The 25,143-nt window shown below is 42.4% G+C and overlaps 1 protein-coding gene across 1 annotated transcript; it reads right to left on the reverse strand.

Moving 5' to 3' along the window:
* Positions 1-485: 485 nt before the first annotated feature.
* MCM3AP (minichromosome maintenance complex component 3 associated protein) lies at positions 486-25,052 on the reverse strand. The gene is made up of 29 exons (XM_075283853.1): positions 24,916-25,052; positions 24,209-24,264; positions 20,787-23,298; positions 20,216-20,418; positions 19,427-19,505; positions 18,019-18,133; positions 17,137-17,327; positions 16,867-17,006; positions 16,469-16,666; positions 15,222-15,490; positions 13,702-13,864; positions 13,430-13,590; positions 12,910-13,142; positions 11,991-12,145; positions 11,806-11,906; positions 10,232-10,366; positions 9,995-10,108; positions 9,054-9,206; positions 8,778-8,969; positions 8,622-8,690; positions 7,302-7,430; positions 7,067-7,214; positions 6,640-6,877; positions 6,456-6,553; positions 5,010-5,400; positions 4,406-4,639; positions 2,247-2,367; positions 1,947-2,120; positions 486-1,190 (listed from the first exon to the last, which is right to left on the reverse strand). Exons 3-29 carry the CDS (start codon positions 23,275-23,277, stop codon positions 851-853), a joined length of 7,035 nt encoding a protein of 2,344 aa, XP_075139954.1. The 5' UTR covers positions 23,278-23,298; positions 24,209-24,264; positions 24,916-25,052; the 3' UTR covers positions 486-850.
* Between the last annotated feature and the right edge of the window lie 91 nt (positions 25,053-25,143).

A 25,143-nucleotide genomic window follows, 5' to 3' on the forward strand; every position in this document is an offset into this window, starting at 1 on the left:
ACAGACTCCCTATCTCAGCCCTTATCAACAAAATTCAATTAGCAGACTAATAACTGGGAGATAAACAGCTCAGAAATACAAGCTGCTCCTGAGTACCGAGCACTCAGCCCCCCTCCCCTCCTGAGAGCAGGGAACTACGTCACTTGTCCTGGGTGGGAAGATAAGATCATCCCCAGGTCCGTGGTTATGGAAATGCAGTGTAAACAATGAAGTGAATATTCTCAGATAATAGCCAAACAAAGCAGTTTTGCTGAAGCAATGTATTTAGGAAAAGTCTTAAATCCACATAAGCTATCAGTATAGATAGGATCCTTGTTATGAGACAACCCCTTTAACAGGAAGTTCTGCCTTGTATATGTGACTCCCACCGTCAAAGTGGGAACATGGAGATTATTTTCAGATATTGTAACCTCAATAAGCATTGTACAGCCGCATTAACATGAGAAAGTTTAATAAAATATAAATCATTTAACAACACATTCACACTCCATGTACTGAAAACCCAGGACATTTTGCATTTTCCATGTACATGTGGCTGATTTTTTACAAGTCGGTTTAAATATTTCACCTTCTTCCATTTTGCATTTCCCACTCCACAAGACGGTATAAGATATATCAACCACTCTGCAGTTCTCTTCAAGAAATGAGAATATTTGTCTCTTATGAAAAATCCAAACAAGTATATACAACTTATGTGTCTGAAAATAAACACATGTAATGAAACCAAACATATCAACGTTACAAGGTTTAATAATATAGTGCTGTATTATAGCTGTAGATCAATGTCCTCTGACTTCTAGATATTGATCTATAAATTCCAGTATGGTTAGACTCTGTTGTGAGCCGGCACTTATTCCTGTGGAGATCTGCTCCCGCCATCAAGTCTGGCCACATCAAGCAAGGTGTTAAGGTGCAAGCTAAAAGCTATGTCTTCCTGAAGATTCCTTCTTAAGCTCATGGTCAAGTCCTTCATTCTGTCTTTCACGGATGGCCTTAGTGAGAAAGAGGGCACAGAATAGTCTGGCTTGGTTGGATAATACATAGAACTGTATGTAGATGGCTTCTGAGTTGGTACGATAACACTACTTTCCAGAGAATCTGACAAGGAAGCGATGGGCAGGTATAAGGGCAGGCACAGAGAAGCATTAAGAGGCTCTTCCCCAACTAGCTTCTGCAGTTTTTCATTGAATCTGGAATGATAAATTCACATATTAATACAAGTGATAGTTGTAATCGAGAAATACATGTGACTAATACATTGAAGAGATTTTCCACCAGGATGAATAATTGATGACCTATTCTTAGGGTAGATCATGGGGTGGGGTGATGCATTGGCAAGCAGTGAGCTTATGAAAGCACACAAACCCCATAGACTAGAATGTGTGCTTTCCGCGCGGTGTCCACAAGGAACATGATGACAGAAAAGTACTTCACAATCTACTTTCCTGTCTGCATGACTCGTGTGGAGACCACACGGAAAGCACACGGACCCCATTCTAGTCTATGGGCTCTGTATGCTCACCACTTGACAATGCGTTCGGTAGTCCCCATGCGGACTCCCTAAATGGATTACCAAAAGCAGATGTGAACCAAGCCTTAGCCTTAAAAGGTGTCTCTTACAAAAACCTTGAGAATTCTTCTCCTAAATTCAGAATGATGCTGTATTCCTGTTACCAGAAAGCAGTGCATTGTGGGTGTTCAGATCAGTTTCATATAAGTGAAGCTCTGGTAACATGAATCTTGAGGCGTCTAGATAAAATGTATCCAGATTCCATAATGAAACTGCAGCAATATTTACTTTGATTTTGATAGTAAACAAAGGAAGATCATGGGTGTAAATGGATTAAAAAAAAAAAAAAAGACGTGGGTTGGAAATGGAAATTTGTACAAGATAAGACGGTGAAGCACTTGTCTTATTTGATAGTATTCGGAATATAACCCATTACCTCTCATTCTCCTCTTTCTCTGCTAAGAGAGAGCGGTTTAGTCTTGATGAAAGAGACTTCAGGTCAGAAAGCTCAGGACTTCTCAAAACTTTTTGTGTATCATTTTGTGTTGGTACAAAGACAGACTGTAGAGTCGGGGAGGTCTGTGAGGAGCGTTTCCGTTCCCTTTGAGGGCTGCAATGTGAGGAGAAAACACAGTAGCTAAGTTATAGCAGAAGACGACTGGACTATACAACACTTCTACTGGGACAAGATGGTCTAGCTCTAAGCAGAACACACATATCAAAGACATTCATTCACCTGTTCGAAATTGCTTGAACATTCTTCTGTGTGGAGAGGCGAGCACTTTCCCAAGTGTCTGGGTATGTAAAATTTTGTAAATCCTCCTCAAAGAAATAGACATAAAGGTCTTCATGGGCAGCTGTGGAAATAAGTAGCAGAAATGGTCTAAAAGGGGTTGTTCAGTGGGTTTAATATAAATGAATAAAAATACATACTGTATATACTTGAGTATAAGCTGAATTTTTCAGCCCAGTTTTTGTGCTGAAAAAGCCCCCCTCGGCTTATACTCGAGTCAGCAAAAAAAAAAAAAAAAAAATTATTATTTTTTTTAGGAGGGAAGGGAAGGGGGGGGGCTATGACAGCCACAATATCAATGTATAGAATCTCCCATAAAACAGTGCAAAGAAAAAAGAGATTTAAAAAAAATAAAAGTTGTAAATCCCTCCTTTCCCTAGAATACATACAAAAGCAGAAAATTCCTGTGAAACACATACACATTAGGTATCCCTGTGTCTGAAAGTGCCCGGTCTACTGAATATAGCGTATCTGCAGTGCTCCTGTTCCATCAGGAGGGGTTAACAGGAGCACTGCAGATACCCTATATTCAGCCAGACTGAATTCCAAGTGGGGGGGGGGGAAACCCAGTCCTCAAGCTCAGGGAAGGGGCAGACAGACAACCAAAACACCCCTTCTCCTTTCTCAGCACCCAGCAACTACTGCACCCAAAAATTCCAACCATTTTAATTTTTGAAATTTTTCAGTAGCTGCTGCATTTCCCCCCCTCGGATTATACTCGAGTCAATAAGTTTTCCCAGTTTTTTTGTGGTAAAATTAGGGGCCTCGGCTTATATTCGGGTCGGCTTATACTCGAGTATATACGGTAATTAATAAGAAAAACTTTAAGAATCAATACTCGCCCCACTGTTCTCTACTCCTTTGTTCCTCTCAAAATCATCATCCACCTCAAGTGGTGAGGCTAACAAGAGACAAACTGGTAACCAGGGCAGCATTACAACGGGCGCTTGCATTCTTTTCTAGGTTTTGTCACATTTTTAAACATTAAGGTAATTTTTAAAGGGGTCCTCCCATCTCAGTGTTTCAGTCAGGCTGCCTGCAGTGTCTGCTTCTCACTTCCTGAATATCTCCTCCCTCCCTCCTTCTGAACAGGACAAACACTTCTGCAGGTCAGATAACTTTATTCTTGTACAGAATGGACTCAGTGTTATCTTTGTGTTTACATAGAGAGATAACAGACTTGGCTTTATCAGCAAAGTGCAATTAGCTGAGCGATTGCCCTGCCAGCACTGAGCAAGTGACATCACTTGCCCCATCTCATGGTTATAGCAATGCAGTGTAAACAAAGGAAAGAATAAGTTCACATAGCAGGCAAACAAAGCATAATTTCTAAAGCAATATATTTAGAAAGAGGATTTAATTTACATAAGCTACCCGTATAGATAGGATCCTTTAGATGGGACAAACCCTTTAAAACAGAATACTTTTTTTCCTCCCAACAACACATTTTGGGCAACAAGCAGGAGGCCCCTAAACACATTAGATTATTGGTACACTTGGCCAACTTCAGTGGAAAACAGACACTAAAAAGACAGTTTATGTACTTTAAATCTGATCTAGGGAAAAGCAGGTGATTTGAACGTTTGTGGGGGTTTTTTGTTTGTTTTTTATACTTTTAAAAACTTTTTTTTCCCCCTTCTTTTACTTTTATGATCAGGCCCCTTGGGACTTTGAAACCTATGGGTCTGATCGCTTATACTATTCACTGCAATACTAATGTATTGCAGTGAATAGCAAAATGTCATCAGTTCTATTAAACGCTGCCTCTGTCAGTGTACAATAGAGCTAATGCAATGACAAGTGAGGGGGCCTTCAATGGCGGCACGCGTAGTGCCTGTGCAATATATATGTCAAGGTCCCATTTGACTATGGCATCTAAAGGGTTAACAGCCGCGATCAGTGCGGGCACCGATCGCTGCTGTTAGCGGCGGGTGCTGGCTGTATTATACGTCTGGCATCTGCCCTGTAGGGAGAGAGAGCTCAGCTCTCTATACATCCCCATGCGATCCTAGACGTACTATTATGCCCTGGGTTGCTAAGGGGCTAAGACCAATGAAGATTTTTTTGTAATACCAGCAATATGCATATGCAGAAAGTTTTACCTTTGGAAATAGAAGTAAGTGGGGGGTCCCAGGCTCTTAGTTTGTGGTTGAAGCAAAGAGCAATAATCTCATCCCAAGGAATATCTTGTACAGATGGTGTAAATCCTTTAATGGCTTCCTTTGTGCGACTCAGGAGATGCTGAACTTCAGAGAACAACAGAGGAAGATCTGTCGGTGACCGTGTGATCTGTGACATGTAGTCTGTAATCATGGAGCAGACGGGACCCCAGGGAGCTGCCAGAAAGACAACATAAGAAGATTTCAGAGAATAAACTGTGCAAAATATTTCAGAAGTGAGAGAGACAAGAAATGTGGTTACTTTAAATCCTACCTTAATGGAATCCATTAAATGGAAAGTGTCACTATGAAAATTCAGCATGTTATAGAGCAGGAGCAGCTGAGTGGTTTTATATAGTTTTTTTCTATGCTTAGGAACAGTAATTGAGCCAGGGGATGTCCAATCGCTGACTGACAACTATCTGTGTATGCCCAGGCATAGAGGAGAGGTTGTCGATCACTGATAGGTCTTCCCCTGAATCAATTACAGTTTCTTGGCATAGAAAGATCAGAGATAGATAAATTCGTATAATATGTACTTGCTCACCTTCTTCTGGAGGCTTGTCCATTTGTGGAAGCTGAAAACCAAGTACAGCTTTCTTTAACCAGGCAAGATGGCCAGGGCTGTTCCAGTCAGTAGGTGGCATTAAAGAGCTGCCATCGGAAGATGAGTACTCTGTTACAGGCCAGGACAGTTCAGTCAGTTGCTCTGAAGAAACAGCCTCAGCCAAGAACGCAACAGTATGGTTGTACAAGTCAATGATGGCGGCAGGATCCTGCGAGGGAAGTCCAGATTTCTTCCGTTCCATCATATCGAGATAAAAGGCATTACTGAATCCGCTACATACGCCGTCCTCTATGTATTGTCGGAAAGGGAGGCTGCGCAGTTTCAAAGGATGTGGGCAATGGGACAGAAGAAACTGTACAGCAGAGGAGACCTTAGGAAAAGAAAATACAAAAACAGCCAACATCAGGATATAATCTAGTAATAAAGTATAATAAACTGGAAATTCTCTTTAAAAAATACATTGAAGTCTACAATATCCAATCTCTAAGGCTTTAGACAAAAATATGTAAAAAGGGGGAGGCAACACTAACCACTTGTTTCTTCTTTCACAGATGGAAACACTCTACTGTACTGCTCCACGTATACACAGCAATATGAATTTTTAGCACTTCACCAGTTCAGAACTTAACTCCTCGAGTCACTTTTACACTAGAACTTCTTACAGAGGGGACGCTTGAAGCTTGGGATCTCCTGTCACTTCATCCTAGGCTGATATATACTCGTGGTCCTTTTCAGACACATGGACACTCACAAGATTTCTGCTATTGTCACTGCACTCTGTTCTGGTGCCCTTTCTATTCTGCTCCAGGGTCCCAGATGCATCAGTAGACCCACAACAAGCAATGCTTAGTATGTTGTCAGCAAATTGCAATACTGTACAGTGGACGATACAGACACTACTGGGGTGCCCTGATCACTTTTTTCGGTTCCACAATGAATACCCCCAGCAAGACATGTGATCAATAGACTGACAAACTGATTCACATAATAGTAGGCCGTGTCTGGATCCTATACAGGTCCATGAGAGTATTACATCCATGCTCTCAGACTGGTGTGTGAATTTGCAGGTCAGTCTAGTGATCACATAACTTTTGTGGATGTCTTCAGGAACTGAAAGAAGTGAATGATGCACCTGGTGAGCGGCTACATTGTTCAACATACATTAGTATACCCTGTACTACAGGACTAGAGGTTATCATATCATGATGGAGTTGGCTTTTAAGACCCATTTGGCCTAGTTATTAAGGGAGTAGATTGGAAACCTATTGCATTGAACTCTATGGGACTGATGAGGAAGACTGATCAGCTATTTACATAAATGCTTCTGGCAAAAATGGAGAGAGCTGTGTGTAGTATAATGGGTGGTACAAGATCCATATTCTGATACCTTTTCCGTAAATGTTTGGAACATACTATAAATCTTACCATATCTGTTCCTTTCAGGTCATTCACTCCATCAGGTATAGAGAACACATTATAATTTGATATTAGTCCACATGACACTAGATCTGAAATATTAAGTTCTGAAATAAAAACAAACATGAAATTATTAACCAATGAATAAACGGCTACTTTATAGTTATCAATATCATGCATGATCTATACTCACCTCTTTCTACAACAGTTTCTACATCTGTGTAAGATGAAGGAGCTAGGACAGCGAGGGTCGGGGGTGGCTTAAAAGGTTTTGCTTGGAGGAGCTGCTTCAGCTGCAGTAAGGCCGCAATCTGACTCTCATCTGTATCTGACTGTGCTGGTAAAAGCAAGACAATCCCACTTGTTCCTAATACCGCTTTTTGAAGCTCTGCTTGCTCCAGTTCATCTTCTGTCAAGGGGCCATGCACAACCTTATAGAAAGAAGAAAAGCAAGAGATGCCCAGAATTCAAAGTGAAGCCATTAAAAAAAATTCTGCAATGAATTTACAATTTTTCATTGAAATTCCATTCACTAACCTAACCTGCATCAGAAGATTTTTTATTCTTTTGACACAGGACTAGATTAGGAAACTATAAGTGACCCCATATAATAGCCTCACCTTTACACACACATTTACTCGGCATGGGCATCCGTCCTGAGACTCTAAAGAGCTGTATTGTGCCAATGTTTGAACCTTCTCCATAGGATCACTCTCTGGCCTGACACCTGCCCAAGAGAACTTGGCCTTTAACCATTCGGCCATAACACTACAATACAGATTAAAATGCACCACATTAGAATATTGTTAAGTCATCTTAAGTATACAATACTCCAAATCCGAAGTCTTCCATTACCTTGTGGGATCATCTAGATCATTAATTTCAGGCAAAGCAAGGACTACTTTCCAAAAGATGCATTGCTTCCACGTGGGAAGGTGCTTCACAATCAGAGATGGCAGCTCCAGAGGTGTCCATGCCGCATCACTGTATTGTAAAAACAGATGCATTTGTGAATTAAAACTTGCACTACATGTCAATAATATTTTAAAAGGGACTTCTGAGCGCCATGAAATATTTTACAGCTAAAGTGATAGAAAATAAAAGGGGTAATAACTGCCTTTCCTGTCCACCAACAATGATGTGGGACATCGACAGCTGCAGCCAATAACTAGAAACATGTGGACACCACTGAGGTCCCTGGGAACAAGTGGCAGATAAAAATAGATACCTGCCTCAGGTGTCTCCTCACAGCGATGATTTGGGGGCATGGACAGGGATTTAATACAATCTGCACGATCATAACGTTTTACTACAATGAAGCTGAGATGGGCAGTGGAGAGTACAGGACTTTCATGTAGAAAAACCTGCACAGAAAAGGTCACATGACCAGAGATCCTCTCCAATCAGTAGAAATCTCCACGTCTTCGTCAAGCACTGGCTTCAAACTTCTAGGCATGCGCAGTCAGCTCTGCCGTCGGGCCTCAGGCAGAGCCGACAGCGCATGCCCGCGGCCACTTTCTAGTGGCCGCTTACCCCAGCTTACTGTGTAAGAGGCCACAAAAAAATGGCTGCGGGCATACACAGCCAGCTCTAACCACAGAGCCAACTGCGCATGCGTAGAAGATTGAACCCAGTGCCGGAAGAAAATGCGGAGAGAGGCTGTTCCAGACGAAGATGGAGGCAGCGCTGGAGATTTCTCTCGCAGCATTGGGGACGCCTCCAGTGCTGTTTGAGCGCTGGGGTCCGCCCCAAGTGCTGCGAGAGAACCCATTTGCATACCAAAGAAAACCAAGATTTCTACCGAACAGCGGCGTGGAGAAAACATCAAAAGGTAGGAGAAGAATAGCCTTTCTTAAGGCTATTCCTACGTGTTATTGAGAAAAAAATGTTGTTTTATTGATAGGATCCCTTTAAGTCCTATTGTGCCTGTCTCTTCTCTTTCGCTCAGTACCTCCTCATCACTTCTCCATTGACTTCTATATAATTTGAAACATCTATGAGTTCAGGCAGATTTAGGAGAGATTTCAAAGTGAAGGAAGAAAAAGAGCCAGTGAAATGGAGAAAGAAGCATTTTTCTCTCACAAAATATTTTAAAATGTTTCTAATATTTGCTTGTACTATTCATTCCTGCTAAATGTTTTGACAAGTTAGTAGGCAAATAAGTTAAAAACAAACCATAGCAGCTCGTGAAAATAGTGCTGTACTTTCATCTGATGAAATATCTGTTCCCTGACCTGTTGACACCTGGAAGGAAAAGTAAATTCAATAGTTATATAAAAGGTGGAAACACCGTGTAATTCTTGTTTTGCACTGAAAAACCAATGAGCCCACCTGGTAAATGTAACACTTAATTTTCCAGCGTGACCCAAGTTAACAATTCCTTTAGACAAATTCTTTACGTCATGGACAGCGCTGGGAATCAAAGCTTTCAGTTTACCATCACGGCCTACAGAGCCAGGTGCTGCTGGGAATGCGCGCATTTGACGCCTTAATTTCTTACGTGCAGCTAAAACTTCCCGCCACCTGAAATAATGCCCGATATTAGTAATGAAAGATTACAAGATATGTTTACAATATAACTTTACAAATGAAAAAGTCCCAACAAACCTCTGGATGTATTTGCTGCAACACTGCATTTCATATAGTGTTTCTTTGGCTATTAAGAATATTTCCTCATCCACAAACTGACCAACATGCTGGTCAGAGACACCCTGGGAGCACCGTAAAATGCGGTTATTATGATCAAGTTGTACTGCTTTCCTGCAACATACAGAAATTGTATAAGATTTATAAGATGTAGAAGACTCTGCATTGTGCCATTCCTCTGTTCGGGCGGGTTCACACTTGCGCCCGGTCTCCACTTTGTAGGTTTCCGTCTTCTGCCCGAGAAACTGGACAGGAGACGGAAAACCTGGAAGTCAGCGTCTGCCTGTGAGCGTCTCCTGGTCTCCACAGCAAAACCATTTTTTTTTTTAACCGGACACAATGTCCTGCATGTCCGACATTGTGTCCAGTTAAAAAAAAAAAAAAAAAAAAAAAAAAAACTTTCGCCGTGGAGAGGCAGAAGACGCTCAAGGGGGGACACTTTGCAAACCCATTCAAATGAATGGGTTTGAAAACTGACTGCCGGTTTCCATCTCCTGTCCGGTTTCTTGGGCAGAAGACGGAAACCTACAAAGTGGAGACCGGGCGCTAGTGTGAACCTACCGTAATCCCCACTATACATTTTTGCATTAATAACTGGGATATTTCCATTTCCTACCACTGGGATCCCAACTTTGTATAAGAACAGAGGCTCTTACTTGAGCAAAGTGATGGTCACATATGTGTATGGTCTCTCCATTCACAGGGGTTGATGAAGATATCTAAGCACTGTACTGTGCGATTTCTGTCAGTCCCAAAAATATGGAACAGAGCTGCCAAATACATGCACAACCATGACTTCATGCAAACAGAAACACCAAACCCCGAGATCTTATGATCAGCCAGGTCCCAGAAAAATTTTGCACATGTTCAAAGCCTTTAAAACTATTTATGAAGGCACTTACTGAAGCTCGTCCTTGGATATCTTGCGGATATTCTCTGTAATAACTTCATTTATCAGATCATCACATTGGGATCGGCTCTCCAGAGAAAGAAGTCGCTCTCTCTCTTGAATCCTCCTATAGCATAAATTCAAAGTCAGATAGGCAAATTTGTTTACAAACTTGAACACTGTCCCGATGTAAAGAAAGTGAAAAAATTAAGTCAGAGAGGTTCTCATTGGGCACCAAGTTCTACATTACCTGGCTTCTTCTGCCTTTCTTCGTTTTTCTTCCATCACTCTTTCAGTTTCTGCCTTTATTTCTTCCTCTGCGATTCTCCTACAAAGTTTCAGTATGAGTTCTTCAAGCAGCTGATCGGCGACTACAGAAGACGCTCTGAAGCAACATGGAAACAAAAAATTATTTAGGTGAGAACGATAATCTCTGAATCATTTAAAGGAAAATAGAAATGCGCTTAAAAAAGAATGACAAAAAATTTCAAGACTGTCAAGAATTGCTTTTCATGTAGAATCCATTATTAGGACACACTCTTTTACAATGAAAGCATCTACACAGACCAGTCATATTAATGTGGCCACCACCTACTTTTGTCGTCGGCGATAAATAACCAATTGCAGAAGGCACGTGTCATCAGCCATCTAGGTGCACTCATCATTGTGGAAGGCACGATGGATCTACACAAGTATGCATCTATCCTTGCGGACCATGTTCACCCCTAGATGCGAATTGTTTTTCCTCAGGATGATGGCATCTACCAGCAGGACAATGCGACGTGTCATAAAGCTCGCAGTGTACGTGCGTGGTTGGAAGAGCACCAGGATGAGTTTATCGTACTCCCTTGGCCAGCAAATTCCCCGGACTTGAACCCAATCGAGAATCTGTGGGACCACCTCGATTGAATTTTTAGCACTATGGATGCTGAACCGTGTAACCTAGTGCAGCTGGCAACGGCACTGGAGTTAGCATGGCTCAACATCCCAGTGATCATCATCACAACATCCCCTCTCTTTTGATAGGTGGTCACATTAATGTGACTGGACAGTGTACATTATACTACTGGCCATGCTGAGTCAATATAGATGCTTTGACACCTACCATATGTTTCTGACTACCTCTGTAATTTAAAGAGTTATTCGTATCTTGGCAAATCACTGCTGAGTTGGGAATAATGGCTCTCAAGTCCTGACCCCTTATGGTGGACTTGCCATAATGCCTGAGCATGGCTGCCCTCTTGGTGTTTCTGTAACTTTCATAGAGAAGAAGGGACGTTATAAAAACAGTATAGCACATCTAAAGCTACGGAATCAGGATAGCTAAGCTGTGCTATGGTGTTTCAGTTGCTCCTATTCTACTCTATGGGAGTTACAGAACCACAGAGAAGAATTCCTGCTTTGGCCGTCAGGACAGGTAGCAGCTACTCCCATCTCTGCAGCAATTTGTCAAGATGGGAATAACCTTTCATCTTACCACCTTGCAATGTTATTGAATGGATCAGTGATTCCCAACGGGGGTGGGGTCTCGCGACACCCCTGTATGTCCCCTTTTAACTACATCAGCATCCTTAGGATGTCAATGCAATTGAACAGTACGGTGCAGCTTTAGCTTCCTGCTCTAGCACTCAGGCATCTGCTAGTGATGCCTGTGGAAGACCTGCTGCATTGATCTGCAGAGAAGAAGCAGGAGAACCTCAGAGTTTTGTGGGAACAAGGATGGGTAAAGTGTTATTTGTTTCTTATTTATATAGATAGACCAACAATAGTGTGATTTTTTTTTAGGTACTGTTTAAAGAAAAGACATAAGAAAGCATGTTATACCCAAGTGCAGATGTGATGTATTCTGCCACACTTTGGATGACAGGCGCGCTTAATTGTTTCACAGCATCGTCCAAAATCTCTTCCAGAACATAAGCCACGTCCTGCATAAAAGATCCCAAAAAGTTAATGGTAGGAGAGTGAAAGTATTTTGCACCAATATAAGACAACATCGATCTTGTAATTACCTCATCACTGAATTTTGGTTTGGGAGGAGATGGTGGTGGTTCAGGAGGCATGATTGGTTGAAACATTGCCTGAGTGGGCACAGAACTGGGTTCCTTAATATCAGGCAGAAGTACAATAGAGCGCTTTACGGATCCTTCTTCAGGTTCAGGTTTTTCTGTTGACATACAAAGAAAGAAAACTATAGTTACAATCCAGACGTCAGGCAGTGTTGACTATTCCATTTAGTGTGGTGGCACAGTACCCAGTTTCTCCAAAAATAAGCCCTAGCTCGATTTCGTCAGGTTTTTGGAGCATACTTGAAATATAAGCCCTACTCCAAAAATTAGCCCTAGTTACAGTCAGTGCCTCCGACGCTAGGTTGTTACAGGACATCACAGACGGAGAATAGTCTCACAGTAGCTCCCAACTGTCCTGGACAAGTGGCCACTACCTCACGCAATGGCAATGCAAAATCAGCTCACCCGTGCCCAATCCCGGCCCCAGAGTCCTGTTTCCTGTCTCTTGTGTCCGCCTCCTGAATCCACCTCCTGGTCGCTACTATGCTGTGGACTTCGCTACCTACGTGACCAGATGTCAGGTGCCATGCCTGCTCGCTCAAACAAACGCAGCCACTCTACTACAACAACCTCCCCCTTGGCGTAAAGGAGAGGAGGGAGTGCCAGCAAATCCGTTTAAGACCCACTGACCATGCATCATCAATTGTCAAAAATAAAAGTCCCTGCAAAATAAGACCTACCCCATAATTAAGCCCAAGCCCTTTTTCGGAGAAAAAAATAATATAAGACCCAGTCTTGTTTTCGGGGAAACATGGGTAGCAGTCCTCTCAATACAAGTGGCAGAACTATTAATATACAACTACAGTACTGACTTGGAACTATGTCACAGCTCAATATTCTTGATGGTTCTTTCATCACTGACCTGTTGTCTCCGGTAAAGATCTGGATTCTGGTTCATAAGTGCTGCTGTTTCCAGTATATTTATTCTGGGCATCAAAGCTGCAAACTGGCATATGCATAGAGAACTGTGGCAGACGAGCTCCATTCACAACTTCCCCTACAGACCCTTGGCGCTTAAGAGTGATATACGAGGACCTCTTTGGCTGTAATGGAGCCTCTGGTTCTGCAAAGGCAGTACGATTCATCTCTACAAAACTTAAAGAATAAAAAAAAAAAAAAAAAAAAAAAAAAAAATCACAAGTAAAAAAATTCTGAAATTAAAAAAAAAAAAAAAAAAAAAAGTTGAGGCCACTGTGGCAACTGAAGAGCTGCTTTTTTTGTTACAGCTTTTTTTTTTTTGAGCCAAAGACAGGAGTGTAAGTAGTAGAAGAGAAGAGTATAAAGGATTTACTCTGTCTTTTCTACTCCTTTACAAGCTTTGGCTCAAAAAAACACTCAACAAAATCTGCAACGTGTGGTCTCAATGCCTAATGCACACTTACCCGTCACTCACGTTCAAGCCATAAGCAGTAAGGAAGTCGGTCGCTTGTTCTGCATCTTGGAAAAACAAGAGACTAACAATGTTTTCTAAGGGGAATAAGGTAGGTCTCTGATAACTGATGGTGTAGGCCACATTCATGACACGTAAGGCATCTCTTCGTATCTGAGATAAACAAAAGGACAGGGCATGAAGTGGAGCCCAGAAACAAAGTAAAAAAAAATTAAAAAAAAAAACCTTCAAAAGCCTTGACTAAATCCAGAATAAATCTATTACCTGGGGAAAGTAACAGTGTAATATGCAGCTGTTAAGGTACGACGCCGAGCGAACGAGTCTGAAGAATCGGACATAGTTTGTGCTATTTAATGCAGCAAAGACTTTGACAGCAAATTTCACTTCTGCAGAGTTGCGAACGGAGTCGGGAAACTGCTGCACTTCTCTGAAAAGAAAAGTTTGGACATTTTCATAATATTAATGAATGAGAAATGTAGCTAATAAAAGGCCTCAAACTATTCGCTAGGTAAATATTTGGAGCAATCCCAATTCTGCAATTTGCTATTGGAAACATTTGGTAAGCATGCTGACAGGCACAACCCAAGAAACTAACCCTTCTGAATAAAAGCAAGCAAGCTCTGTAGTAACCCTGATCCAGTAGGAGAGCGTAGCTCTGGTGCCTGCAGAAAGTAAATGCAGCTCCAGCATAGAATACAGACTGTGATCAGTATAAGCAAGCTCTAACAGTCACATTAAAATTGCAAAATCCCTCCTGTAATTGTCACTTTTTTATTGCAGATTTTGATTTATGGCTGAAATAAAAGATCACTGACATTTAGCCTTAAACTGGTAACATTTTATCCTTCTCTGTATCCCAGCTTTCGAAGCGTTTCACATTTTACTTCAAGGTACATAAGATTTTTGATCCATTTGACATTGAAATTATGCCAAGTCCTATTCCAGCTACCTACACTGTTTAAAGGGATCCTATCATTTGGATACCCTTTTTTTCTCCCTAATACATAGGAATAGCCTTAAGAAAGGCTATTCTTCTCCTACCTTCAGATGTCTTCTCCGCACCACCATTCCATAGAAATCTGGGTTCTCTTCAATATGCAAATGAGTTCTCTCGCAGCACTGGGGGCGGTCCTCAGCGCTCAAACTTGCACTGGGAGAGTCCCCAATGCTGCGAGAGAACTCTCCAGCGACGCCTCAATCTTCTTCAACACCCTCTCCCTGTGTCGTCTTCCGTCCTGGGTTTCAATCTTCTAGCCCTCGGGCAGAGCTAACTGCGCATGCCCGGGCCACAAGAAAATGGCCTTTTTCTTGTGGCCGCTTACACAGTAAGCTGGCCTAGAAGATTGAAACCCAGGACGGAAAACGACATAGGGAGAGGGTGTTCCAGAAGAAGATGGAGGCGTCACTGGAGATTTCTTTCTCAGCATTGGGGATGCCCCCAGTGCTGTTTGAGCGCTGGGGACTGCCCCCAGTGCTGTGAGAGAACTAATTTGCATACTGAAGAAAACCCGGATTTCCACCCAACAGCGTCACGGAGAAGACATCTAAAGGTAGGAGAAGAATAGTCTTTCTTAAGGCTATTCCTACATGTTAGGGAGAAAAAAAAAAGGGTATCCAATGATAGGATCCCTTTAATGTCTTCCTCCAGTTGCCCCCTGCTTAATGTTTCCCCTCCAAATTGCCTCCAGTTTAAAACACTCTGGTTTGGGGCTAGGCATAGTTCTATGACATCCTTTCTTTTCACTGTAAAGTAAAATATAGCAAAACAGAGAGGAAGATTTTACCTGAGAATATCTCCCTTGTTGAGGTTGAGTAATACACTATAGCCCCTAAACTCCGGTTCACAAGGACAGGTCTCTCCTCGGTTTCTTAAGTCCTGGTACATCTCCTTTAGGCTCTGCAAACACTTTGTCAAATTCTCGTTGTTGATTTTTGGATCAAATGAGGACATTGGCTCCTCACAAAGCTGGTAGGCACAGTGGATGTGAAAGCGCATACACTTTTCTATTAAAGACACAGTGAGAGGATCGCACAAGTGCTGCTGTGTAATATCCTAGAAAAGGAAATAATGGTTAACTAATTCCACTAGTCCGGGCCATTTCACCACAAATCAGTTCAGTGTAATTATTTATATGTTTTTATGCAATTAACTCCGAAAGGACTCCATACACATGGGTTGGCCTCCTGGTTCCCCTTGACAGATGACGCCAGTGGAAAGATTGTTTAAGTCCAATTATTTATTTATTTAAAATCACGCCTGATCCTTTGTTCCAAGAGTGCCTGACAGCAGTTATTCTCTTCTCCAAATAAAGAGTCAGGGGGAATCGCTGTTAGTCAATTTTTGAAGGTGTATGGGCACCTTAAACTATTTAATATGTACTTACATAGTGTCTGCAGCCACCACCCTCTCCTACTTCTCTGCTGCTCATAGCCACCAGCTACTGCCTCCTGTCTGTTAGCATGGTGCTTTAAGGGCACCCGCATTCTTGACCTCTTTAAGGGCCAGCAGTTGCATACATTTAATCTTCCCTGGCCTATATCCTGCAGTTCCAGGATATATTGAAAACCTTCCACCTATGAGGGGTGTCTGAGCAAAGGTTCCAGCTTATTAGTGTCCACAAAGGTGCTTGAACTGTTACCATATAGATTACCTGTGTTCCTGACCAGTTTCCCATTACAGATTATGTGCTGTCTGTGCTGACCCAGACTCTGAAGCCATACTGTCTGCCTTGACCTTCTGCTTAAAAACCATGCTGAACTAACTCCACCTGTCCTGACCTCAGCTTCTCTACTAATCATGTCTCTTGCCTGTACCACACAGGTGTCTCCTGAACTGTCTGAGTCATCTGTCACTGTAATGGAGACTAATCCTGTGGTGGTGAAGACCAACTCCCTGTATAGGGATCAAAGGGTGAGAACTAGGAGACTACTTAGGTCAACTCCTCAAGCCATTCCCCAAGTGTAATACGTTCAGTGACACAGTGGGTCAACACATCTCCGTTCAGTGGACTACATCTCAAACAGCTCTCACCTTCCGAATTCCCCGTGTTCGGTTCCAGACAAAGTCATACCAATCTCGATAATTTTCCTCTCCTTGATCCATGATATGGGTCACCAGGTAATCCATAGTCATGCACAGCACGGGTACAGGGCGCAACTCATAAGGCAGGGGCTCCTCTTGATCTGCTGAAGATCGACTATATTCTTTAATTGCAGCAGCATGGTCCAGCTTTGGAGGCAGAAATTGTGCAAGAAACATGTTAAAAAGATTTTTATATCATAGATGCTTGACAAAAAAAAAAAAATAATGCAAAAATAAATAAATGTGCATTTGGGGACAAAAGAACCCATGAGCAAATATTCTGACAATCCATTTAAAAGAATATACATGACAGGCACAAAACATTTTTAATAAAGAAGGAAAGTTACCTTGTCGGTTCCTGGAAGGAACTCATAGATGCTAAGTTGGTTGCGAGTGTCCCTCATGTATCTCTCTTTTTCAGGGCACATGTCAGGGCAAGTTCCTACAAAAACTTTGGCCTGATCCAATCCTGTTCGTTTAACTCGAGCTACGAATAAAAATGGAAAGTGAAAAGAAAATGCAGATGTATGAGCCTGTACATTTACGTTTCTGGGTTTAAAGAAGACTATGTTTCAAGCTGCCAAATATTTCAAAGCTTCGGCAGATCCTCTAAATACCTTGTCTTAATATTTTGTCCCTCTGATCCAGTAGACGATATTTCTCTTCTGAAGTTTCAGCCACTGTTCCCACGAGATGAGAAAGTGAAGGGGGCAAAGACATTGTGGTGTCAGAGGAAGGAGCTGAGGTATCTGTACTGTCAACAACAAACTGAAGGGTCTTGGCAAATGTAGGCTTCTTAAGAGGAGATCTAAACAATAAACCCAAAGCAAAGAAAGTATTAAAAGGGGTCTCCCAGCCTTTCAGCCAGGCTGCATGCAGTGTCTGCTTCTCACTTCCTGTATTTCTCCTTCCTGCTGAACGGGACAAACAACATTCTGCAGGTCAGATAATATGCAGATGCTTGTACAGAATGGACTCCATGTTATCTGTGTGTTTACTTAGAGCGATAACAGACTCGGCTTTATCAGCAAAGTGCAATTACCTGAACAGATTGTCCTGCTGACAGTGAGTAAGTGATGTCACTTGCCCCATCTCCCAGGTCTGTGGCTATATCATCGCAGTGTAAACAATGGGGGGAATAAATTCACATAGCAGGCAAACAAAGCAGAATTTCTAAAGCAATATATTTAGAAAAAGGCTTCAATTTACATAAGCTACCAGTATAGATAGGACCCTTCAGATGACAACCCCTTAAAGAATAAGCTAGGTTTTCACATGACATTAGAGTTGTAATACTGTACCACTTTGCTGAGAACCATGCAACAAAGCTAAATTAAAGTGTGAATCGGTACACGTGAAGCACATTTTTTGTGTTTTCCCTGTACTTACCATGGACTCACAATTATTTTGCACATGGATTTGCCAAGTGGAAAATGGCCTTCAGCTTCACAAAAAAAAAAAAAAACCTATCAGAACAGCTGTTTACATCATACACTTACGCTTTCAGGCCACGAAGAAGTGGTTTGCGAACAGGCGAGACACTTGAAGCGCTTTCCTGCTCAGTCAGTCTTTCTTCTCTTTGCGGTGTCGGAGTCTCTTTCTTCTTTGTCGGAGCTGAAAAGTATGAGCATTACAAAACAGTTTTACAGATATTGGGGGAGATTTACTAAGGTAAATGTGACAAAATTGCAGCCTACATGCTGTGCACAACATTTATGGTGGGTTTCTTGCCTGGTCTTGAAAGGGGTTGTGTCTTGCTGGGAAAGGGGGACAAGCTTAGGATTCAGCAGCATGCACCAGAATTACTTGGCTCTCAGTCAGTATCCATTCAAATGGACGTAGTGGCGCAACCAGGCACTCTGGTCATAACTGGGGAGCACAACACACTGTTCTCGAAATCCTTTTGGATAGGGGGAAACTACTTGTAACTGGAACACCCCTCTAGGGAAGAACAAGATTGCCTTTAAGTTTATACCTCCAATTCATTTACATGTACTAGGATTTTGTTGGGACGCCCACCGATCAGCAAGTTACCCCTTAGGCTGAGTTCACACGGGGTATTTCGGTCAGAATTTGAAGGCCATTTCCGCTTCAAAATCCTGACCAAAAAGACGACTCCTGGAAAAAAGAATGGACGTGCTCATTCTTCAGGCGGATTGTGCCTTGCAACTCTGCCTGAAGACACTCCTGACTAGGTCCATTCATTTGGGCCTAATCTGTATCGCAGTGCCGCAACTGGATGCTGGTGCACTGCAGTTGTGGCTGCCCAATATTTTGGACCGGAATCTGAGGCGGAACCACATCAAATTCTGATCCGAAATACTCCGTCTAAACTCGGCTTTATTCTTTAGATTTTCCTTCTGCTGCCAGATGCCCAGAGCCTTGTGACACCAGCACCAAGCAAGGAAAGCGATTGTTTGAGCTCTCTGGGCGATTAAGAAGTTGCACCAAAAAAATATTCACCAGCAGCGGAGGGAACACGCACAGGGTATCAAGACCCTCATTTGCAGATTTTTAAAATACACTTTTTCAGCAAAAGGAGAGAATCAGCAGCAGCAACAAAAGTACATCTGTAAAACAGTGAACAATGCTATACAAGCCACTGTATAGACTCCCTTTAATACAGTCTGGTGCATTTTTAGACTGACTAAACTAAGTTTGCCACATATAAATTTTAGGGTGAGTACACCAGCACGCATTAGGGTATATTTACTGATCTACGAGCAGTATGGAGCTGTAATATGACCCCCATATAAATAGGCTTAATATCATAAAATTGTGTAAAGTTTAATTAGACACAATTTTATGAGGGGGGAGGGATTCTCTAAAGGCATAGAGGAGAACATCTTCATAAAGAGAATCAGTTGGTGTGCACAAAACACACCAATAAAACATTACACCACTTACTTGGTTTTTTCCGCTGCCAAAATACGACGACATCCTTGCTCATTTTTTTCGATGCTTTTTTCGCAGCAGCTGCAGAGTTCTGTTGAAACAAAATCAATATCACAAATGTAATTAAAAGGCTTATTTTACCTGTGTATTATACAAAGACAACGTGCGCAGGTCCCTTGTCAAACTACAATTTTTCTGGAAGAAAAAAAGTTTCCTTAACAGACTCTGTGACATGAGGGGCATACTGGGTATTCTATCAGATTTTCTATAACTTATAGGGTAGACGGATCTCCCAGCAGTTTGTATATCATACTACACCGTGTTATGTAATGTATGATACAACTGTCACAACCATTGGTCCTTTCACCCATAATACACATTTTAACTGCTGCAAAAGAGACAAATTAAATTGCATCAAGACAGGATGAAAACGCTTGGCGTTTTTAGTTTACGGTTTTAACATGAACACAAGAAATCTGCAACAGAAAAGCAGCAGTTCTGCAGACGTAAGTAACATGCTGCTTTTGTGAATAACACATCACGGCGCATTTTCTGCAGCATTTTTTTTCCTGCAAAGTGTGGATCAGAATGAAGAAAATCTCATGCAATTAATGGGACAGTAAAAACAGCCATTCATGTTTCCACAGCGGCCAAAAATACTGCATTTCTGCAATATGTGATCTATGCCTTATTCATCGATCCTCCTACATAAACAATGCAAGGCACAAACATATTGAGGCTAAGGCAGTTTCAGGAATGTAGCGAAATATTTCCCATTCATTTTTTTTAAAAAAAACTTACATGGTTAGTGAATTGAATAGAGGCCATCCTTTGTGCCGTCCTGCAAGTTATACGCTGAATTTTCCCAAACTTCTTAAAGTAATCGTGCAGGACTGCTTTTTTATTCAGGTTATTAGGCAGATCTTTAATACAAAATGCTGTTAGGTCACCGGGCAAGACTGGTACTGGGTGTTCAGTGGTATCTGCAGTCCTGGAGGAGGTAGCTGCACAAACATAAGTAAAGGGAAAAAAAACATTGAAAGTGAGTTAAAACATTCCTGCCTAAACAGTGCAGGCTATAGTGGTAAAAAAAAAAAAAAACAGATCAGTAGAACATTTTTCTGTAATTATTGTTTTTGACAACCATACAGGACAGAAAATAAAGGTTGGGGGCAACACGGTGGCTCAGTGGTTAGAACTGGAGTCCCAGGTTCTAATCCTGCCAGGAACAACATCAGCAAGGAGTTTGTATGTTCTCCCCGTGTTTGCGTGGATTTCCTCCCATTCTACAAAGACATACTGATAGGGAAAAAAATGGGGCTCACAATTTACATTATATAAATAAATAAAGGTTGGACAAGTATTTTGGTACCTTCAATTTGACGAGGGAGCTCTCCTTCCTCAAGCAAGGGTCGAATTCTTCCTGACATGAGTTCACTAGGTCTAGCTGAGCTATGGTCTCTTCCAGATGTTTGCTGGTTAAGTCCTGCAAATGAAACCTTTCTGGTAGATGTTGTTTGACTTGTAGCTGCCACCTGGGACTTACTAAAAGTTACTTGACTGGGTAGAGGTGCGGACATAGTTTTGACAGATTCCGTTTGGTTTGGCCCAATGGAAGAACTATTTCTACCAAATGACTGATTTGGAGACGGAGACTCGGTATCTGTCACCTTAGGCTGTAGAGCAGCACTCTCTTGTTTTTTTATCTCTTTCCCATGCTGAGTCTTCATTTGACTCTTCACAACATCAAACAAGCTCCTTACGTACAGGTTAGCGCCTCCTGATAAATCTCGATTCAAGCGACCAGACCTCTTAACGGGCGGATGCTCACCACCAAGATCTGAGGAAGGTTCAGCATCACTCCTGTGTGGAGAACGATCAAGTTCCTCTTTTCGCTTCATTCCTTTCAGTCCTTCATCTCTTCTAGGTTCTTCAGAAAAGCTACTAAAACTGCTATTAGCACTTGCAAATGAAGGTCTGGATGATACAGTGTCACCTTTGTTTTTTTTGTCTGAAGACAAAGAAAAGAAGTTCACATTTCCCGATGTAGAAGATGTTGAGGAAGAAACAAAGATGGGTTGATCTGTTGCCTCACTTTTAGGAGGCATGCCAAATGCGGACGTGGAAGTTTCATCTGACTTACTGGTTAATATTGGCTTGAAGGTTGTATGAGCGGGAGGTTTGAAGTTGTGCTCAGAACTGGATGGTACCTGTGCAAAAGGCGATGCTGCCATGCTTGTGGCAAACTTCGAGTCAGAGACACTAGAACTGGTGCTTAGTTGTGTGTTCGTGCCAAAGGCAGTTTGCCCAGTGGGAATATTTGACTGTTGACCAAAGATTGAGGTTTTCTCTGCGGCATCTGTTTTGTTTATCTGTGAAGACTGTGCAACCCCAAATGCAGAAGTATTTGTTTGTGCAGACTGAGATTGCCCAAATTCAGAGACAGAACCAGATTCCTGTTTACTGAATGCAGGCTGGAAACCAGATGGCTGGCCAAAAATATTACTCTGTCCACTGCTGACCTTCCCAAACCCAGAAATCTGGCTTTTTCCATCTTGCCCAGATTGGGTGGAGCCTGTCTGACCAAAACTTTGGCCAGTTGTACTCTGCCCAAACAAAGGTGCTTGGCTTGAGGTTGTCTGGCCAAACAAAAACCTACTAGGGGAAGATTGCTGTCCGAACTGTGAAGCCTGATTTGACCCATTGTCAGACTGTTTGGATGCTGAAGATGTCCCAGACGCTACCTGTCCAAAAACGGATGTACTGCTTCCAAAGGGGGAGGCCGACTGGCTAGTTGTTGGCTGCGGGAAAAAAGATCCAGATTGGTTAGTAGTTGCCTGGGCAAAAAGGGATGAAGACTGGCTAGATGGCACTTGAGCAAAAGGTGATGCAGAGTTACTGGTGCTAGTTTGTCCAAATATAGATGACTGACTAGTACTGGCTTGACCAAATGTGGGACCAGTCTGCCCAGTGGATGTTTGTCCAAATGCAGGTGCTGTTTGAGTATTAGTTTTCTGACCGAAGGGGGAAGAGGACTGTCCAGTAGTTGCCAGCCCAAACACTGAACCAGATTGTTGTGCAAATGGATTCGCTGGTTGATTATTAGTCTGTCCAAATGTAAAGCCAGATTGCCCTGCATTGGCCTGTCCAAATGCTGGAGCAGGCAGTCCAGAAGAAGCCTGACCAAATGTAGGCGCAGATGAACCAGATGTGGCAGGTCCAAACACAGATGCAGACTGACCAGCAATGCTCTGTCCAAATACAGAGGTAGACTGTGCAGAAGAGTTCTGTCCAAAAGCAGGTGTTGCCTGACCAGAGGACTGCCCAAATGAAGGAACAGACTGCCCTGAACTGGCCTGTCCAAACAATGGCGCAGTCTGTCCAGATGTTGCTACTCCAAAAACTGAAGTAGAAGTTGTCTGTCCAAATGTAGGAGCAGACTGAACAGCAGCAGCTTGACCAAACACAGAGTTAGACTGCCCAGCAGTGGCTTGCCCAAATATGGAACCAGACTGGCCAGAAGCAGTTTGTCCAAACACTGGTGCAGAAGAACTCTGTCCAAATGTTGGAGCGGACAGTCCAGCACTTGCCTGGCCAAATGCTGAAGTGGTTTGTACTGAACTAGTCTGTCCAAAGATTGAAGAAGATTGGCTGGAAGTATTCTGCCCAAAAACAGACTGGTTGCTACCAAGTTGTCCAAATATGGGAGCGGGCTGACCCATAGACTGCTGTCCAAATGGAGGGGCAGTCTGTGCAGGTGCATTCTGGCCAAATAATGATGCCTGCCCAAACATGAAGGAGCTTTGATTTTGTGTGTTGGAGCTCGATGATTGCTGTGCACCAAATATGTTATTAGTGTTCATTGTCACGTGGGGAAGAAAAACCTAAGAGACACATAGAAAAGGAAGATTAATTATATGGAATAAAAAACAATCACAAAAAGAAACTTATCTACAAAATATTGTACAGTTCAAGATTTTAACTCTGCGATATGACATATCATGCAGCTAACTACGTGAAACTATAATTCAGCTATAATGCTCAAGCAATGAGAACTGTAAATAAATATTTAATGACCCTAATCTAAGCACTGTTCACTAGAGATGAGCGAGTACTATTCGAAACGGCCGTTTCGAACAGCACGCACGCATAGGAATAAATGGAAGCAGCTGGCACGCAAGGGGTTAAGCGTCCGGCCGCCGGCAAAGTCTGTGTGCTGGCCGCTTCCATTCATTCCTATGGCTGTGTGCTGTTCGAAACTGGAGTTTTGAATAGTACTTGCTCATCTCTACTGTTCACATTCCCATAGCAGCTTTGGTTTTGTAAGCCACGATGATTTGTCAGATCATTCATGAACTTACAATGTGGGTTCTACTGAGGTGTCCCTCAATCTGATGAGACAAACAACAATCTAAAGCAAATGTGGCCAAGGCCATAAAGGACTGTTCCAATAGTTACACATTGACTGACCTTATCTGGAATCACCCATCACAGATCAGCGGATTCAGGTGAACATTGAAGCCTCTTCCCTTATTACCAGGCACACCATCATACACTCCATAGCGGCTGTGCTTGGCATTACCGTTCAGCTCAGTTCTCTAGAATAGGACTGAGCAGTAAAGAGGGCATGTAATAAATGAACATGACATCACTGGACTGTGAAGTGGAAGCAATGTTCAGCCGAGCACCACTGTCGCTCCAAGCCGCTGATGATCATCATTAATATGTAATGCATACAAAACCTCTTTATACACTAACTATAAAGAACAAAAAAAAGACAAAGCAAATCCTTACATTTAAAAGTCAGGACGTGCTGTTGGATGATGAATCAACTTTATAAGAAGAGCGATCTGTTCAGAGAAGAAAAAGAGGCATAATAGCAAATTAAATGGACACAGGTTTTTTGTTTCATTACTTTCACAGCAAAATGTGGTCAAAATCTGATCCTTTATTTCCCTGGGAGGCAGTAACTGAATTGGGGAGGAAGAGATTCTATACAGTATCTGAATCAAAGAAGTGTTTGCAAGATTTAGATCAATTTGTCCGTTTAGATATCCATTGTCATTATTTGCCAGAACACCCATTGAAGTGAATGAGAGTGCGGCTACGTCCCATCCAGCATGGTCACACCTACACTCTGCCCAGTTACATTCACAATAAGGAAACAACACCCGATGCTCAGGATTGGTGGGGGGCCTCAGCGGTCAGACTCCCACCAATCACTTATGGGCTTCATGGCATCACCCATTAATATCAAACCTTACATGAGATATATTCTGTCCCTCTATGTTATCAGATCTGACTTGTTCAGGCTCCACAGCGCCCCCATTAGTGACAGGTAACAGCAGAACATGGACGAATATAGGATGATCGGCTGGGTACACTACATGTACTAACCCATGAGAAGGGCACATTGTATGCAGGGATATAGATACTATACTCTATATATATTGGGGTGCCCGCCTTACTATCCCCGCACATGACATACATCTGCCCGGTACCTTGCTGGTGAGTGTCCCGGAGTCCCCCGTACTGTCGTTATCCTGCTCTCAGTCCCGGGACCGGCCTGTGGCCACGCTAACGTAAACCGGCAACAACAACTCCCGTATTCTAATTAGTGAAGAACTAGCGGGAGAAAAAAAAACTCGATCAAAACACAAAATCTAATCTACTTCCGGTTAAGTACATTACTTCCGTTGCAGCTACGCTTGCGGTGCATCCGACATAAG

The sequence above is a fragment of the Leptodactylus fuscus genome, chromosome 8 (genome assembly GCF_031893055.1).
Source record: "Leptodactylus fuscus isolate aLepFus1 chromosome 8, aLepFus1.hap2, whole genome shotgun sequence".
NCBI lineage: Eukaryota > Metazoa > Chordata > Amphibia > Anura > Leptodactylidae > Leptodactylus > Leptodactylus fuscus.

Bases quoted from the DNA above. Each gene is read 5' to 3' on its own strand.
- MCM3AP (XM_075283853.1), bottom strand. From the start codon at position 23,277: ATGAACACTAATAACATATTTGGTGCACAGCAATCATCGAGCTCCAAC. The intron at 11,907-11,990 runs GTAATTACAAGA...TCTTTTATGCAG, and splicing joins AACCAAAATTCAGTGATGAG to GACGTGGCTTATGTTCTGGA. The intron at 6,554-6,639 runs GTGAGTATAGAT...TTTTTATTTCAG, and splicing joins AGAAACTGTTGTAGAAAGAG to AACTTAATATTTCAGATCTA.